The sequence below is a fragment of the Cervus elaphus genome, chromosome 20 (genome assembly GCF_910594005.1).
Source record: "Cervus elaphus chromosome 20, mCerEla1.1, whole genome shotgun sequence".
NCBI lineage: Eukaryota > Metazoa > Chordata > Mammalia > Artiodactyla > Cervidae > Cervus > Cervus elaphus.
The window spans coordinates 125,246,279-125,263,000 of NC_057834.1; the positions used below are offsets into that span (position 1 = coordinate 125,246,279).

The 16,722-nt window shown below is 37.9% G+C and overlaps 1 protein-coding gene across 14 annotated transcripts in view; it reads left to right on the forward strand.

The window, feature by feature from the left end:
• SCMH1 (Scm polycomb group protein homolog 1) overlaps window positions 1-16,722 on the forward strand; it is a 208,562-nt gene that overhangs the window by 156,190 nt on the left and 35,650 nt on the right. For 13 of the 14 annotated variants that reach the window (XM_043878676.1, XM_043878678.1, XM_043878682.1 and 10 more), the window contains 2 exons: window positions 11,793-12,025; window positions 15,919-16,045. The exons of the other annotated variant lie outside the window; for it this stretch is intronic. In XM_043878676.1, the coding sequence (XP_043734611.1) occupies window positions 11,793-12,025; window positions 15,919-16,045 (360 nt within the window). The remainder of the gene's footprint in view (window positions 1-11,792; window positions 12,026-15,918; window positions 16,046-16,722) is intronic. 14 annotated transcript variants of the gene reach the window in all.

Below are 16,722 nucleotides of genomic sequence, written 5' to 3' on the forward strand. Positions count from 1 at the left end.
ACACATGAATAGCATGCCCTGATTTTTCAGAACTGTTAAGTACAATTGGTTAGTTTCTTCTGTCTGTATCGTTCAGGCCAGAGAGAGCAACTTCTTTGCCATTTGGCATCATGAACTTTTATTTCTAGCCTTCAGGGAAAGAAGAACTGCTTTTTGGTACTTATGAAGCCAATTAAAGCCCATTCAGTTCTTCTCTTATATCTGTTTCCTTTCTTATTTTGCAAACATGTTCTGGGTACCAAGTAAGAACTCGACCAGCCTCTTTTCATGTGATTGGTAGGAATTCCAAAGTAAATCTCTTTCCTCGCTGATCAGCTCAGATTCCATGTTTGTTACTAGAAATATATGGGGCAGTCTTATGGTTTATAGTAATCAGTAAGTGATGCTCAAAGTTCTTCAAGCCAGGCTTGAACAGTACGTGAACGATGAGCTCCCAGATGTTCAAGCTGGTTTTAGAAAAGGCAGAGGAACCAGAGATCAAATTGCCAACATCCGTTGGATCATCAAAAAAGCAAGAGTTCCAGAAAAGCATCTACTCCTGCTTTATTGACTTTGCTAAAGTCTTTGACTGTGTGGATCGCAACAAACTGTGGAAAATTCTTAAAGAGATGGGAATACCAGACCACCTGATCTGCCTACCGAGAAATCTGTATGCAGGTCAGGAAGCAACAGTTAGAACTGGACATGGAACGACAGACTGGTTCCAAATAGAGAAAGGAGTACGTCAAGGCTGTATTTTGTCACCCTGCTTATTTAACTTATATGCAGAGTACATCATGTGAAATGCCAGGGTGGATGAAGCGCAAGCTGAAATCAAGATTGCTGGGATAAATATCAATAACCTCAGATAGGCAGATGACACCACACTTATGGCAGAAAGCAAAGAACTAAAGAGCCTCTTGATGAAACTGAAAGAGGAGAGTGAAAAGTTGGCTTAAAACTCAACATTTGGAAAACTAAGCTCATGGCATCTGGTCCCATCCCTTCATGGTGAATAGATGGGGAAACAGTGGAAACAGCGACTTTATTTTGGGGGCCTCCAAAATCACTGCAGATGGTGACTACAGCCATGAAATTAAAAGACACTTGCTCCTTGGAAGAAAAGCTCTGACCAACCTAGACGGCATATTAAAAAGCAGAGACATTACTTTGCCAACAAAGGTCTGTCTAGTGGAAGCTATGGTTTTTCCCGTAGTTATGTATGGATGTGAAGAATTGGACTATAAAGAAAGCTGAGCGCCAAAGAATTGATGTTTTTGAATTGTGGTGTTGGAGAAGACTCTTGAGAGTCCCTTGGACTGCAAGGAGATCCAACCAGGCCATCCTAAAGGAAATCAGTTCTGAATATTCATTGGAAGGACTGATGCTGAAGCTGAAACTCCAGTACTTTGGCCACCTGATGCGAAAGACTGACTCATTTGAAAAGACCCTGATGCTGGGGAAGTTTGAAGGCAGGAGGAGAAGGGGACAACAGAGGATGAAATGGGTGGCATCACCGACTCAATGGGCATGAGTCTGAGTAGGCTCCAAGAGTTGGTGGTGGACAGGGAAGCCTGGAGTGCTATATAGTCCATGGGGTCACAAAGAGTCGGACACAACTGAATGACTCAACTGAACTGAATCAGTTTGAATGTTTGTCATGTTCAGTTACTCAAGTTTAGGTATAGAACATGTAGAGAGTTGGATTGGGTTTCTTTCGAGTGTATTGGAAAGAGAAGGGAAAGGAAGTGATTATAGATCAGTAGTTCTCAAAACTTTCAGGATCAGGAAACTTTTATATCCTTAACCGGAAGGCTTTTTATTTATGTGAATTATTCATGTTAGTACATTAGAAATTAAAGCTTTAAGAATGTTTTAAAACATAAGAATATACTGGCACACATGCCATTAGCTGTCAAAGTGATGATATTACTCTTACAGCATCTGGAAAATTCTACTGTGAGAGAATGAGAATGAAAAAGGCAAATAATGTTTTAGCATCATGAAAATAATCATGAAAATAATTTTACAGACCTTCAGAAGAATTTTAAGAACCACTCCCCGCCCCCACCCAGAGGCTTCCAGACTGAACCTGGAAAACTGCTAACTATATAACATTTTAAAAATCCATTCACCAGTGAGGGACATTTGGGTCATTTCGAGTTTTCAGTCATTACATATAATACTGCTGTAAACATTCTTTTACACATACCTCAGTGTACACGTTCAAGAATTTCTCTGGCGTTTATACCTTAGATTGAAATTGCTGAATCCTAGTGTAGGTGCATCTTCAGACAGATAATGCCTGCAATGTCCCCAGGGGAGTCATCTTGAAAAATGCTACTGTGAACATTCTATTACATATCTTTGGTGATCATACCTCATTTCTCTTGGTTATATATTGAAGTGTGAAGTTGTCAGGTGATAGAGTATAAAGCTAAACAATCTTTGAAAATGATTTGCAGTCTCACAACATACAGTTCTACTTGCCTCGTTTTCCTCAACAATGATAGGTAATATCAGTCTTTTCAATTTTAGCAGTTGGTGGAGATTTAGTATCTTTAGTTTTAACTTGCATTTTCCTGATAACTAATAATATTCAACAACTTTTCATATCCTGTTGATATTTATATATTCATTTTCGTGACATGGCTTTTCAAGTCTTCAGTCAGTTCAGTCACTCAGTCATGTCCGACTCTTTGCAACCCCATGGACTGCAGCACGCCTGTGTTACCATTTTTCAAGTCTTACCCATTTTTAAAATTGGATTATGAAACTTTTGTTACAGATTTTTAGGATTTTTTAAAAATATATTCTGGACATATGTGTTTTATATATCTTTTTTCACTTCCTGGATTTGTTTTTCACTTTTTGAAAAATAAATGTTTCCTGTTGCTGAGGAGAAATTTTTTTTGTTTTAATGAAGTCATATGTGTCAACCTTTTATGTTAATAGTGTGTGTTCTGTTTAATAAATCTTTATTATCCCAGAGTTTTGAAGATATTCCCATGTTCTTCTGAAAATTTTAGCTTTCACATTAATTTTTGTTTCTGGAATGAAGTATATGGTTACATATGGATATCTGTTTGACTCCCTGCAATTTTATTGAAGAGTCCATGGTCCCCTTCCTGCCCCAGAATTAAAGTGGTTCCTTTATTATAAATCAGATGACTATACTCTGATCTGATCATGAGCTGTATAGTTTGTACAGTTAACTGGTTCTTGTGTAACATCATTTATTTTTGGATCTTTACAAATATATTGTCCCATACTGAGGCCCTCCCACTGTGTCTCTTCACCACTACTGGCGGCAGCTCCCCAAGGTCCCGTGGTGACTGACACTGATTAATCACAGGACACCCAGGAGCCAGAGGAGGCAGTCTTGGGAACACCTGGCCCAGAGGGCCAGGCAACCACCATGCTGAGAACTGGCATATCCCCAGTCTTGTGTCTATTTTAGTAAGTTGTATTTTTTCAAGGAAATCTCCCATTTCATATAAATTTCCTAATTTAGTTGCATAAAATTATTTATAATATCCTGTTACTATCTTCTTAACGTCTGAAAGATCTATGATGAAACCTCCTCTTTTATTCTTGATACTTGTAGATTGTAGGGTGGGGGTTGTATTTCTTAATCAGGCTTGTTAAAGGATTATCTTTTCAAAGGATCAGCCTTTAACTTTGTTAATATCTCTACTGTATGTCCATTTTCTGTTTTCATTGACTTATCCACTCATCTCTATTGTGTCCTTAATTTTACTTTCTTTGAGTTTAGTTTGCTCTTCTTTTCTTAGCTTTCTGAAATAGAAGCTTAAATCATTGATATGTAACCTTTCTTTTCTTTTAATATGAACATTTATAGCTGTAAACTTCCCTTTGAGTGCTGATTTAGTTAAATCTCATGTTTGTATATCTATATTTTCATGAATTTTAAGTTCTAAAATTTTTTTTTACTTACATTTCATTTCTTTGATATGAGTTATTTACAAGTATGTGTGTGCTACATGTGTGCTAAGTCGCTTCAGTTGTGTCTGACTCTGTGCGACCCTATGGACTATAGCCCGCCAGGCTCCTCTGTCCTCGGGATTCTCCAGGCAAGAATACTGGAGTAGGTTGCCATGCCCTTCTCCAGGGGATCTTCCTACCCTGGGATCACACCTGTGTGTCTTATGTCTCCTGCATTGGCAGGTGGGTTCTTTACCACTCGCATGTATGCCACTTAATTTCTTAACACTGGGTCTTTTAATTTTATTTTTGTTATTGATTTCTATTTAAATTCCATGTGGTTAGAGAACATATTCTTTATTATTTCAGTTCTTTGTACTTTATTGAGAATTGGTTTTTCACCCAGTATATTACATTAACATTTGAAGAGAATGTGTATTCTGTACTTTTTGAGTATAATGTCCTGTATATGTCAATTAGGCTGGTTGGTTAACCTGTTATTTGGTTATTTATGTTAATTAGTAGTTCCTATGTAGCTCAGCTGGTGAAGAATCCACCTGCAATGCAGGAGACCATGGTTCAATTCCTGGATCAGGAAGATCCCCTGGAGAAGGGATCCTGGAGACACTCCAAGATTCTTGGGCTTCCCTGGTGGCGCAAACAGTATAGAATCCTCTTGCAATGCAGGAGACCTGGGGTTGGGATCCCTGGGTTGGGAAGATCCCCTGGAGGAGGGCATGGCAACCCATTCCAGTAATCTTGCCTGGAGAATCCCCATGGACAGAAGAGCCTGGTGGGCTACCGTCCATGGGGTTGCAAAGAGTCAGACACGACTGAGCGACTAAGCACACACACTTGTTAATTAGTTATTTATGTTACTAGTTAGTTGATTGTATTATTCAAATATATTCTATCCTTATTTATATTTTCACATTCATTTTTTTTAATACTTTATTTAGTTAGTTATTTGGCTGTGCTGGGTCTTAGTTGAGGTACATGGGATCTTTAGTTGCAGCATCCAAGATCTTTTGTTCTAGCACACAAACTCTTAGTTGTAACATGCAAACTCTTAGGTTGCGGCATGTAGGATTTAGTTCCCCGCTGCTGCTGCTACTGCTGCTGCTCAGTCACTTCAGTCGTGTCCGACTCTGTGCGACCCCATAGATGGCAGCCCACCAGGCTCCTCCGTCCCTGGGACCAGGGATCAAACCCAGGCCCCAAGCATTGGGAGCACGGAGTCTTAGCCACACCCCTCAAGGTCATCACAGAGCACTGAGCTGCAGCTTCCCACTTCCTCACATTCTTGACTTAACCAGCAACTGAGAAATGTGTCAGAGATCTCCAACTCATAATTATGGATTTTCTATTTCTCCTTTTAGTTTTTTAAATTTTGCTTTTATATTTTGTATTGTTAGGTACATATAAATATAAGGTTATTATAGCTTCCTTTTGAATTGACTATCTTTTGCTATAATTATCATTTATAAGTAATTTTAGTTTGTTTCATTTCCACTTTAACTGGAGTTTTTTTAAATTAAATATAGTTGATGTATAATATGTTTATTTCAGGTGTGCTTCATGGTGATTTGATATTTGTATATATTTTGAAATGATCACCATGATGAATCTAGTAACCATCTATCCCCCTACAAAGCTATTAAAACATTATTGACTGTATTTCTTATGCTGTATATTACATCCCCAAGGACTTGTTTTATTACTGGGGTTTTGTGCCTCTTAATCCCCTTCTCCTGTTTTATCACTCCTCCACTGCCCTCCTCTCTCTCAATCACTAGTTTGTTCTGTTGTATCTAAGATTCTGTTTTTGATTTTTGTTTTACTTTTTAGATTCCACATGTAAGATCATAAGTATTTGTCTTTGTCTGATTTACTTCACTTAGCATACCTTCTAGATTTGTCCATGTTGTCACAAATGGAAAGATCTCTTTTTTCTTAGTTGAATCAATACTCCATTATATATGTATACCGCATTATCTTTAGCCATTCATCTATCAATGGACATGTAGGTTGTTTCCACATCTTGGCTATTGTAAACAATAATACTGTGAACGTTGGTGTGCATATGCCTTTTCCTTTTTTTTTTTTTTTTTTTAATATGCCTTTTCAAATTGTTTTTGTTTTCTTTGGGTAAATACCCAGAAGTTAATTTGCTGGATCATATGGCAGTTCTGTTTTTAATTTTTATAAGAATGCTGTTTCCCATAGTGACTGCACCAATTTATATTCCCACCGACAGTGAATGAGGTTTCTCTTTTCTCCATATCCTTGCCAACACCTGTTATTTGTTCTTTTTTGAGTAATGGCCATTCTGACAAATGTGAAGTGGTATCTCATTGTGGTTTTGATTTGCATTGCACTGGTGATTAGTGATGTTGAGCTTCTTTTCATGTGCCTGTATGTCTTCTTTGGAAAAATATGCAGGTCCTCTGCCCATTTGATAATCAGGTTTTTTTTTTTATGTTGAGTTGTGTATTTGTGTATTTTGGATGTTAACCCCTTATTGGAAATATCATTTGCAAATATCTTCTCTCATTCAGTAGACTGCCTTTTCGTTTGGGTGATATGAATTGACTATTTTATCTTGATGAAGTATCCCTTTTTAGTCTAGTTATACTTCCTGCATTAAGACTGTCTTGTCTGATATTAACATAGCCACTTGAACCTTCTTTGGTTAACATTCACAGGATATGTATTTTTCCATCTGTTTGTTTTTGTCTTCCTCTATGATTATATTTTAAGTTTTCTTATATTTCAATGCCATCTTATAAATGGATATAATTGGGTTCTTGGGGGTTTTCGGGTCTAGTATGTTTATTTTCTCTTAGTTTATTCAAACCACTCATATTTAATGTGATTATTTATTTGGGTTAAAGTCTGTCATTTTGTATTTTGCTTTTTGTTTTCTCTTTGAGTTCTTACTCATTTCTTTGTTCCTCCTTTCTTGCCGTCTTTGGGATTAATCAAGCATGTTTTATTATTCCATTTCTCTCTCCTCAGCTTTTTTAGTGATGCATTCTTGTTAGAATTTTTTAACTAGCTAGAATTGTATATTTTGAACTTACTAAAGTTCATCTTAAGTAAGCACTCTGGTCCCTCCCCAAATAATGCAAAGTTCTTAACAGATTTTGGCTCCATTTACCCCACTACTACCATCCTTTGTGCTATTGCTTTTATATAATTTACTAATACAGTTGACCCTTAAACAGTGTGTAGATTAGGGACAGTGAAATCTGTGTATAACTTCACAGCAAGTCCTCCATATCCATGGTTGTACATCCATGGATTTAACCAAACCATGAATCCTGCAGAACTGTGGTACATATTTATTTTAAAAATTTGCATGCAAATGGATATACACAGTTAAAACCTATGTTGTTTAAGGGTCAACTGTACATGTACTATAAACCCTACAAGCCATTTAAAAAAAATCTTTTTCTAAATAGTCAATATTGTCTTGTATCTATCTACATATTTACCCCTTCTAATGCTCTTCCTTCCTACAGTTGTATTTTTCCATCTGGGATTACTCTTCTTTATCCTGAAGAACTTCCTTTTTATTTCCTATAGTTTAGGTCTGTTAGTGACATTCTCTCAGCTTTGATGTTTCTGAAAATGTTATTTCACCTTTTTAAAAAATTTTAATTGCATGCAAGAGTCTTAAAATTCTGTTCTGCTTTACAATTTTCAAAAGTTTCACACAGATGATTATAAGAAATCATCATTTCTTGTAATCCCATAGTAACCCTCTTTTTTTCCCTCTACACCTATATTGCCCCTCCTCAGTTCCCTCTCTCTGCTGTAAGTCACTAGCTTGTTCTCTGCATCTGGGAATCTGCTTCTTTTTTGTTGTTATATTCACTAATTTGTTGTATTTTTTTTTCATTTTTTTAAATTTGTTGTATTTTTTAGATTCCACATATAAGAGATATCTAATACAGTATTTTTCTTTCTCTGTATGACTTATTCCACTTAGCATAATATCCTCCAAATCTACCCATGTTGCTACAAATGGCAAAAGAGAATTCATTCTTTTTTATGGCTGAATAGTATTCCTCTGTGTGTGTGTGTGTGTGTGTGTGACATCTTCTTTATTCATTCATCTGTTGATGGACACTTAGGTTGTATTTATACTTTTTCACCTTCATTCTTGAAGGATCAGTTCAGTTCAGTCGCTCAGTCGTGTCCAACTCTTTGTGACCCCGTGAACCGCAGCACGCCAGGCCTCCCTGTCCATCACCAACTCCTGGAGTCCACCCAATCTCATATCCATCAGGTCGGTGATGCCGTCCAACCATCTCATCCTCTGTCGTCCCCTTCTCCTCCTGCCCTCAATCTTTCCCAGCATCAGGGTCTTTTCAAATGAGTCAGCTCTTCACATCAGGTGGCCAAAGTACTGGAGTTTCAGCTTCAGCATCAGTCCTTCCAATGAACACCCAGGACTGATCTCCTTTAAGATGGACTGGTTGGATCTCCTTGCAGTCCCAGGGACTCTTAAGAGTCTTCTCCAACACCACAGTTCAAAAGCATCAATTCTTTGGCACTCAGCTTTCTTTATAGTCCAACTCTCACATCCATACATGACCACTGGAAAAACCATAGCCTTGACTAGATGGACCCTTGTTGGCAAAGTAATGTCTCTGCTTTTTAATATGCTGTCTAGGTTGGTCATAACTTTCCTTCCAAGGAGTAAACATCTTTTAATTTCATGGCTGCAGTCACCATCTGCAGTGATTTTTCACTAGACATAGAACTCTGGGTTGGCAGTTTACATATTTTAGCCCCTTAAAACTGTCATTTAACACTATTGCTTCTTACTTTCATAGTTTCTGTTACAAAGTCAATTGCTTCTGTAAAAAAAATCCTTTTTTCTTTAACTGCTTTTAAAAATGTGTCTTTGTCTTTCATTTTGCTTTATTTTATGTATTTTATTTTCAGCAGTTTCACAGTGATGTGGTTTGGTATAGTTTGGAGGTTTTTTTGTATTTTTGCTGCTTGTGGATTGCTGAGCTCTTCTTTCATTAGTCTTCAAGTATAGTTTTACCTCATTCTCTCAGTCTTCTCTCACAGGGATTATAGTTACTCATATTTTGTATCTATTGAGTGTGTCCACATGTCCCTAATGTTGTAATCTATTTGTCGGGGGTTTTTTTTTTCTGTATTTTTGCTTCATTTTGCGTGTTTTCTGTTGATTTTTCTTCAAATTTTTAAATTCTTCTGCTAGATCTTCTTTACCCTTAAATTCATCCAATGAATTCTTAATTTTTAATATTGTGTTTTTATTATAGTATGTTCATTTAATTTGTTATGAAGGTTGCAGTTTTCTGTGAGTATTATCTTTTCTTACATTTTTTTCATCTTTCCCTCTACTTTTTAAAACCATATTACTTATGGTTAGTTTAAAGTCTGTTTCATTATCTGGATCATACATGAGCTTTCTATTGTCTATATTTTTTCTTGATTATCAGTCACGTTCTGACTCTTTTTTGTATTTCTCTCTTACACACACACACTGGATATTTTATATAAAAGAAGTATTGAGATTCCAGCTGATATTTTCTATCAGAAAGAATTCTTTCCTCTTTCCTTTATGCTAATAGGATAAGGGCCTGATCCTCTCAGTCTAATCATGGATTGAACTAGTTCAGATATGAATTTTATCTATGGTTTATATCCATATTCCGAGGCCCTGGGCCCTTGACTGAGAGCCTAATGGGTCTTCATTTTCATAGTCGTGAAAAACCACAAGGAATTGTCCTGCCTGTGAGAGTTTTGGGGCTTGGTTCTTTGACCTTTCAGTCCTTACAATTTCAAAGTAAGGCATTTATCTTGAAGAGGAGATCGGCTGTGTTAGAAGTAGACCTCATCCTTCTGGTGGAACCTTGTCTGCTGAAGTCACGAAATTATGGGAATTTTCACTCTGCCTTTTTAGAGACTCTCAGCCTAGCTTTGCAGCCCCGACATGCAGGCTCAAAACTCAGCAGATGTCCTATGGGAAAAATAGGCCATATTCATGGAACTCCTCATCATAGCAGCCTCATCAATTTCTCTTTCCTCCAGTGGAGCTCCTCTGCACAGGCCAAGACTGACTGTTAATTCATGCCCAAATTTGGCAAATGTGCTCAGGAAAGAAAACAGTGTCAGCTACTTAAAAAACCCTCCTCATCCAGGTCTGGAATTCCAGTTCATCTAACCCTCATAATTTCTGTAACAGTGCATTGTCTTAAGTAATTTGTCTGATTTTTTCTAGTTGCTGGATCAGCAGCACTACACTGTCATATCTGTTAGATACTACTTGGAAGCACGAGAAATACTGTCTTCTACCTGCCCACTGTAACTACTTTATTAACTTGTCTCCGAAGTTCTACTCTTGTCCCCTCCCCTCCCAGAGTAGCCAGAGTGTTCCCTTTTAAGTCTGCCCTGTCACTCACTTGCTCAAAACTCTCCAATGGCTTCCCTTCAGACTTAAGATAAATTTAGGTTCATTTTCAGGGTCTACAAAATCCCACACAGTCTTACTGCTACTTCTCCTCTACCTAATCTCCCACCACTCTCCCCTTGGCTCACTCAATTCCAGCTATACTGATTTTCTTTCCATTTCTCAAACACAGTAATATGTTCTCATCTCAGAATCTTTGCATTTGTTATATACCATCTACTGGATGGCTCTTCCCTCAGCTCTTCATAAGACTTTGCCTTTATTTCATTTGGGAGCTCTTTGCAAATGTCACCTTCACAAAGAGGACTTTCCTCACCTCTGTGTCTCCTTAACTTGCTTTAGTTTTAATCATGGCATTTACCTAATATTATATTGTGTATTGTTTTGCCTATTTTCTGTCTCCCCCACTAGGTGGTAAGCTCCATAAGAGTGGAAATTATGTTTTGTTCACTGTTCTACCCCAGGACTTAAAATAATGCATAGCCTGTAGTAAGTGCTTAATAACTTTGTGGAATGAATTAGATATTGCTTACCTTGAAAAATTCTCAGTTAAGGAGATGAATGATTGGAGTAAATTGAAAGTACTCCGCAGAATGTTTTAGAGCAGGTGGAGCACTGATGGAGTTGTCAAACAAGGCCTCAATAAGGTGGTGATTCTGGAGCTGAGTGTTGAAAACTGAGTATTGATTTATTCGGATCAGAAAGAATAGAGAACTCAACATATTTGAACAAACTGGTATTCAGAAAACAGTGGTGCTACGACATGGGGGTGGGTGATAGGAAATGACATCAGACATATCTGGGAAGCAAGGCAGGGGCCAAATCACAAAAGTCTTTGGATATCAGAATAAAGAATTTGGACTTTACCTTAAAGTCCAAATTTTTAAGGTAAGGAAAGATGCTATTAGATGTATATACTTGTATGTGTTTCGGTAGTCCTCACTGCAATAATCACACTAAAACTTTAAGTAAATTGATTCAGAAAATCCCTAATTTGGTTGTCAGAACCCAGTTTCCACACATAAGTCCTTATCCCAACTCACTGTGTAAGCTAGGGAAGGTATCATTTCCTCTTCTGAGCCTCAGGTCTTCATTCTTAGCAGAAGACTGTAAGCTTCTAAGAGCCATTCCATCTCTGAGTCCATGGTTGTTTATATGCTTTAACTAGATTCTTTAGGAAGAAATGCGTAATATTTTTTCTACATTAGCCAGAAATAATTAAAACTTCCAATTCTGGCCAATCTAAATTCAGTTCTCCTCTGAGATTTTCTAACTTTTAGGTCAGATACCAAGAGACTAGCTTCTTGGGATAAAACTATCCAAGCAGAAGTAGCAAGTCTTTTTTTCCCTCTGGCTGGGATGGGGATGCAGGTGGGAGGAGGGAGTGTTAGAATGAGTCTTTTTCTTGCAGTTGTGATTCCAAAGAATCCCTACCCTGCATCCGATGTGAACACTGAGAAGCCCAGCATCCACAGCAGCACCAAAACTGTCTTGGAGCATCAACCAGGGCAGAGGGGGCGTAAACCAGGAAAGAAGCGGGGCCGGACACCCAAGCCCCTAATTCCCCATCCCATCTCTACCCCATCCAAGTCAGCTGAGCCTTTGAAATTCCCAAAGAAGAGGGGTCCCAAACCTGGCAGTAAGGTAGGTAAAAATGTGGGTTTGCCAGCAAGGGATAAATGGTTATAAAAGGATAACTCTTCCATATCCATCCATCTTAGAAAGGAATGTGTCTGACACTATTCTCCACCTTGTGTGTTCTTTTAAGGAGAATCTCCTATATTGTCATCCCTACTTTAGCTATTTAGCTGGGAGTTTGTAATGTTAGAGATAAGATAGTATGGATAAGAAACAGATTTTTACTTTGAAAGTTACATTCATGGGAATTCTGGTCTGATATCTTCAATAGATGAAAGGCTCTGCTCCTAATTGTTACTGACCTACACAAAGTGGATGCCCAGGTATGTGAACAGAAAGAGAAAACTGACACTGTAAATGTATTTATTTTCCTGTCCCTATACCTTCTTTTAAAAAAAAAAAAAAAGGAAATTATTGAATATTTACTAAGGATCAAGCTCTGTACGTGACCCCATTACATATCATATGATCTTTACAAAACCCTAGGAGATAAGTAGTGTTAATGTTAAATAGTCAAGTAAATTGAGACTTAGAGATGGGAAATGACTTCCCTACAGTCACACAGCTAATCAATGGCAAAGGCTACAGAGATGGATCTCCAGATCTTCTAGTTCTAAGATCACTGCTGCCCCATCACATATTCACTCTCTCACATTTCCCAAGGAAGGTAACACAACCTCTGGTGTTGGAAAAAACTGCTGGGTCGAGCTTCACTGAGCACTGTTACTGAAAGTACCACCTTTTAGTCATGACCAGGTCTCCATGTGTATCTTCCCTCAGAAAACCATTGATATGAAACTTCCTCAGCTGCTTCTCTAAGGCTTCCTTTGGCATCATCTTCTCCAGTCACTTCCTAAGTCTCAGAGAATTTCTCTGCAACTCCCTCCCAAACTAGACTACCTGAGTTCCAGTGTGAAAATGATACCCAGTTCTCCTTAGGCATTCCATTCCAATTTCCTAAGTTCTTCTCTAGGTTTGATTGGGTGGGTGGGTTTGTTTTGTTTCTTAGCTCCAGCTGGCCTCAGTCTTTCTAGAATATAAGCTCCTGAAGGTCAAGAACCTAGTCTTCTCTTTTTCTCCTGCCCATGCCCTATATCTCAATCTCTTGGGAAATGTTCAACATATGCAGGATGGATGGATGGATGGATGGATAGATAGACAGACAGATGATTTTAGTGATGATTTCCAATTGAGAATATCCTTTATTTATTGGTTTTGAATTCTTGATGTCACATCCTGATCCTTCTATGTAATGCATAATACTCCCGATCTGTTATCATTAACCCTTAACCCAGATCCTGATTCATTTTTGTCTCCATTACTCTCTTCTCATTCTCATGTTATGGAAGAGATGCTGAAGGCTCTAGAAATTCCAAGGCCAGGGAAGTCATGCTTTTGATGATGTGAGGACACCTTGACAGTTAGATTAAAAAGGGAGAAAACTTGTCCATGAGGTTCCAAAAACAGAAAGAACCAATAAGCAGAAACCCAAGCAAATAGGCTTTATCTCAACATAAAAGGAACAGTTAAATCTATTTCAAAATGCAAGTAGTAATCTCCCATCACTAGAGGTATTTCATCAGGTATTTCATCAAGTACCCAGGTACTGATACGGATGTTTTTAAGGAGTGGGATGTAAAAGTATTAGGTATATAGTTGGATTAAGTAACCTTTAAGATCCTTCAAAGCTAAGAACTATGATTCTATGATTGCTTCAGCTCTGCTTTCAGGAAGTCCTAAACATAGTAACCAAAGTCCTTTTTCTTTCCAGTCCTCTTAAAAGCAATAACTTTCATCTAATACTGTATTTTATGGCCTGGCATTTGACTCCCTAATTCCCCTTCCTGTGATTTTGCCTATTCCTGTAAGTGTATAGGCCTCTACTTAACCCATGACCCTTATATTCATTTTTGAAGCAAAGTGATCTTGTGATAAGAGCATAGGCTTTGAAGCCAGAGAAACTTAGGTTTATATCTCATCTCCAGTTGTTACCACTGTTTTGACTTTGAGAAAGCTTTGAGTAAGGCTAGGAGCCCCAGTTTTCTCACCAATAGAATGGATAACATATGAATAGATGTAATACATGTAAATGCACCAGTCTCAAATAATAATAATGCTTTACATCTTTCTGCTTTTTTCTCCAATATTTGGGAACCAAAACTCACCAGGTTTGTTTCTTCAGGAACCCCCATGAAATCCTACCAACTCAGTAAAGTTGAACTAGTTCCTTTCTTTCCTGACTCATTGCTTATTTAGATTTTTACTTGTGGCAATATCAAGAACAGGAGGAAATGTCCATGTCCTATGTGTGCTTTGAATGTTCCATAAGAGTCTGCATGACTGCTTTGACAGGCAAAGCCAACCTGTATATATGCCTGCCATCATTGGGCCTTCTCTCTGATAACTCCTGGAAGGCAGTCAGGTTTATACAGCTCCCAGAGTGGACCCTACACGTGACATTTAGTACAAATGAGTTCATCATTTAGTAAAAATGAATTCATCATGATCATCACTGGATCTCAGTGATGGTTCTGTTTTCCTTGCTTTCAGAAAGGCTTTTTAGAAAACTGTTTCTTGGAGGAAAAAACAATCTTCTGCAATCTTCCTCCCCCAGAGATTGCCCAGAACAGCATAGAGGAGATACTAGATTTTTCTCAAATCATTTTTATTACTGCTCCCATTATTGGTATTCTATACTGTATGCTTCATTGAAAGACATTTATGACACTTATCATATGCCAAGTATCATGTCAGAATGGTAAGCAGAATCAGACCCTCAAGGAACACCAAGCTAATAGGGGACACCAGTATATAAATATATAGCAAAAATACATTGTGACAAATGCAACCATACAAAGTACAGAAATAGCACAAAAGAGACAGTAACTAGAGGAAATCTAGAAAAACTTCCTGGATAAACAGATATTTATGAGGTAAAAAAAAAAAGGTATTCTAGGCAAAACAGATGGTTTATTATTATAAAGGCAAGGACTAGATAAAACTGCAGGTTTTCAGGGAAGTACTATAGTTAGAGGTTACTGGAATACAAGGTTTAAGATAAGAAATGGCAGGTAATACGCCAAAGAGGTAGGCAGAGGAAAGTAGTTTGTGGAGTTAGGGGAAGGGATGTTTCCATTTTTTAACAGAGAAACAAACTGATGTCAAAGTAGACGTAGGTCGCAGCATTTTTTTTCCTTTTATGCTTTTTTTGTGTCTAACTAATAAAAAACACAGACTTCAGATAATAATACTGAATACATATAAAAGGTAGTGAATTAAGCTCTGGCGATACAGAAGCCCAGAATCTTATACCTAGATTGAGAAAATATTTACTAAGCATCTGCTATTTTTGCAACTTTGAACAAGATGCTATTTGGGGGAAAAAAAAATATATATATATATATATGTATATATATATATATCATATGATATCACTTATATGTGAAATCTGGGATACAAATGAACTTATTTACAAAATAAACACACTGATATAGAAAACAAATGTACGGCTACCAAAGGGCAAAGTGGGAGAAGAGGTCAGTTAGGAGGTTGGTATTACCAGATACACACTACTATATACAAAACAGATAAACAACAAGGTCCTACTGTATAGCACAGGGAACTGTGTTCAATATATTGTAATAACCTGTAATGGAAAAGAATCTGAAAAAGAACATATATGTGTGTTTGTATATATATCTGACTCACTTTGCCGTATACAAGAAACTAATACAACATTGTAAATCAGCTATACTTCAATTAAAAAAAAAAAAGAAATAACACAGTCCCATCCACAAACATATTCCAGTTTAATGGGTGCATTGAGTGCTAAGAATAGAGGAATGAGAAGACAAGTTACCTATCATGGGTAGCAAACTTTTCCTCATCCATTTTGACAGAGGAAACCTCGGACTTTGCTGAACCCACCACCCACCTCACCAACAACCAGCACCCCTGAACCGGACACCAGCACTGTACCCCAAGATGCTGCCACCATACCCAGCTCAGCCATGCAGGCCCCCACAGGTAAGAGCAGATCACAGTATTAGCTGCAACAAGCCCCAGGCCCCAGTGTCTGTACTGTCTCTCATACTGTACCAATAATTAGCCCCCTGCTGGGGCACACGCACTTAGTCCTGTCCTACTCTTTCAACTCCATTGCCTGTAACCCACCAGTCTCCTCTGTCCATGGACTTTTTCAGGCAAAGATACTAGAGTGTGTTGCCATTTCCTCCTCCAGGGGATCTTCCCAACCCAGGGATTGAAGCCGCGTCTGCCTGCATCTCTGGTGGATTTTTACCTACCAAGCCATCAGGGTAGCCCAATTAGCCCCCTATCCATTCATACATCTAAACAGAATCTTTTAAAAAAAATTTAATTTGATGTTTGAAATAACTTCAGAGACATCTCCATTCTGTCAAAATAATCCAAGAAACTTGCGTAGACGTTCTGTGAACTTAGAGTTGGGGATCTAGGGCCTGGGGGTGGGATGGACATGAAGCCAGCACCAGGAGCTCTCTGACTCAGTTTGGAATTATACCCATCCTTTCCAGTATGGGGTGCTCCCTCCTTAGTGATCCTTTCCGGAACCCTTCCAGCATTATAATTATTCTGCCACCACTCAAATATGTATGGCACTGCTCTGATTTTTTTAGTTTTTGATTGTGGCAATTTTTGGTACTGTGAAAGTTTTTTTTTATTTT